At 50.8% G+C, this 2500-nt stretch overlaps 1 protein-coding gene across 1 annotated transcript in view; it reads right to left on the bottom strand.

The window, feature by feature from the left end:
* Positions 1-2500, bottom strand: part of lnx1 (ligand of numb-protein X 1) — a gene marked incomplete at its 5' end in the record, with an annotated part of 40005 nt that overhangs the window by 9292 nt on the left and 28213 nt on the right. The window contains 2 exons of the mRNA XM_080833704.1: positions 1-228; positions 500-708. The exon at positions 1-228 is cut by the window's left edge and continues 225 nt beyond it. Of these exons, the coding sequence (XP_080689830.1) occupies positions 1-228; positions 500-708 (437 nt within the window). The remainder of the gene's footprint in view (positions 229-499; positions 709-2500) is intronic.

The raw sequence follows: 2500 nt of genomic DNA, 5'->3' as shown, positions 1-2500 counted from the left end.
CAGCACGGGCGGGGGCGGCGGCGGAGGCTGGTTGGGGGAGAAGGGCTCGTGGGGCGGCGGGCCTCCGTGGTGCCCTCCGTGGTGGTGCCCGTGGTGGTGGTGGTGGGAGCTGGAGCGGTAGCGGTAGCGCTGCTCGCGGAGCACCGTCAGGCGCAGCAACTGGCACGGGTGCTTGAGTGCCGCCAGGGCGTAGATGTGCGGCACGTTGCTGATGTCGATGCCATTCACCTGGAGAGGGCAGGAGGACGGCAATCGGGATGTCAACTGGGTGGCAGTATTTATATGAGGATTTGGTGCAAATGCTTACGACAATACTAATGACTAAATCGATTTGCATTGAATTAAATTGGATTTCAATTGAATCGAATCGAATCAAACCGAACCGAACCGGGCCTGGCCGGGCCGGGCTGGACTGGACTGGACTGGACTAGTCTGGACCAGATAAGACTGGACAGTATAAGGATAGGATGGAGTGGAGTGGATTGATTAATCCTCACACCTTGAGAATCATGTCCCCGGGGAGCAGGCGTCCGTCCCGGGCAATGACCCCCTCTCTGTAGATGTCCTGGATGAGGATACGCACCAGGGGCGTCTCATTGCCCCCCACGATGCTGATGGCCAGTGGCTCCCGGGGGTCGGCCCGGTAGATCTTAATACTGGTGATCTCCCCATCAGGAATCAGGTGATGCAGCTGGGGCAGAGCCAAGACTGCAGAGACAGAGAGAGAGAGAGAGGGAGAGGGAAAAAGAGAGGTGGAGAGAGGGAGAGAGAGGATGAGGAGAGGGAGAGAGAGGAGGAGAGAGGGGGAAAGAGAGAGAGAGAGAGAGGGAGAGAGATGGAGAAAGAAGGGATGAAGGGTAAAAGATGAATCAAGAGTTGTTTATATCTTTGTTTGAATGTATTTTAAGTTTATCCCTCCCCTAGGCTGAATATTAGGTGGCCAAAGAGTAATAAAGCTAGCGTCATTTCCTTCTGTTTACACAGGTAGATTACACAGCATCTTTCCTCCCAGCAGAAGACTCAGGGACACACAGGGTAGGGGACTGATACTGCAGGACTGCAGCCTGGCTATGGTAGCAAATTATTCTGTCCATCTCATCTCGCACACAGGACACACACAATTAAATTCACATAGATTTATCACTAAACGGGAAGGTGAAATGTCACCATTGCTTTGTGCATGTATAGAAACATGCACCACAGTCAAATACTCACACACGCACACACACACACACACACAAGCACGCACACACGCACGCACGCGCACACACACACACACACACACACACACACACACACACACACACACACACACACACACACCATGGACCTATTCATATTCACTGTAGGGCACAGACTGTGGATGCTGCCGGAACAGATGGTATCCTAACTCCAACAATAGAGTGAATGATAGCTGCCGTACACTAGATGCTTCATCCTTCCTCTCCTCTGTTGTTTATCTGTCCTATGTGTTTGCCCCTGTTTTCTCTCTCTCTCTCTCTCTCTCTCTCTCTCTTTCTCTCTCCCCAGTCCCTGTTTCTCCTCACTCTGCAGTTTCTCTCTTCCAAAGTCAATATTTCCCTTCATCTTCTCCTCATGGCTTGCAGGGAAGAGACCGGCTGGAGTACTAGTGCTCATTAACACACCATCCTGGGGCGGTTATGTAACATATACATGCTTTCTCTCCCTCTCTCCCTCTCTCTATCTCTCTTTTTCTTCCTCTCTCTCTCTCTCTCTCTCTCTCTCTCTCTCTGTCTTTCTCTCCGCCTGTTGCTTACCCCTCTCCTCCGTCTAGTTCCCGCTGCTGTGGCCCTCTCATCTCTTCCATCCTCTGTTCCCCTGAACACACTAAGGCCTGGCGTTGTCGTTATTTTTAACCTGATCTCCTTCCTTTCATCCTGCAGCTTCATTAGTGAACGGAGCTCGTAGCCTGGCATCCAGCCCAGCACCGTTTCCCCAAACAAAACCCAAAGACTGAAAGTCATCCGTTCATTTATTTTTCTTTCCTTTACACGATGGCCATGGCACGGAGCTCCTCCTCCTGCTCAGATGCTTTTATCCAACGTGACTTAATGCCCAGACGCCATTTCTTCTTGTAGCCTAGCGTACGTGTGCTCCATGGGACACCATCCCATAATGATCCATGTGCGGTTAGTAGTTAGCATTTAGCACCTTGCTCTGTCAGTTGAACCGCAGCAACTGAAGCCCCATTGCAGGAGCCCAGAGGATCATTTTACAAAACTATTCATTATTTCAGTGTCTGTCCATCCCTTCATCCCTTTCATACCTTCTGTAGTGAAAGGGCACTCTCTCTGTCTATCTCTCTTTCTATCTCTATTTCTCTTTCTCTTTCTCTTTCTCTCTCTCTCTCGGTTGAGCCCTCCCACACCAGAACATCCATGCTCCACATCCTTAAACAATCCATGTCACTGTTGTTCCTACCCCCTCCTCACAGATCTGTCTGTCTGTCTGTCTGTCTGTCTGTCTGTCTGTCTGTCTG

This window comes from Sprattus sprattus, assembly GCF_963457725.1.
Source record: "Sprattus sprattus genome assembly, chromosome: 2".
NCBI classification, from domain to species: Eukaryota; Metazoa; Chordata; class Actinopteri; order Clupeiformes; family Clupeidae; genus Sprattus; species Sprattus sprattus.
The sequence above is the reverse complement of the archived record's forward strand: the minus strand, read 5'-3'. Positions and strand labels throughout refer to the sequence as shown.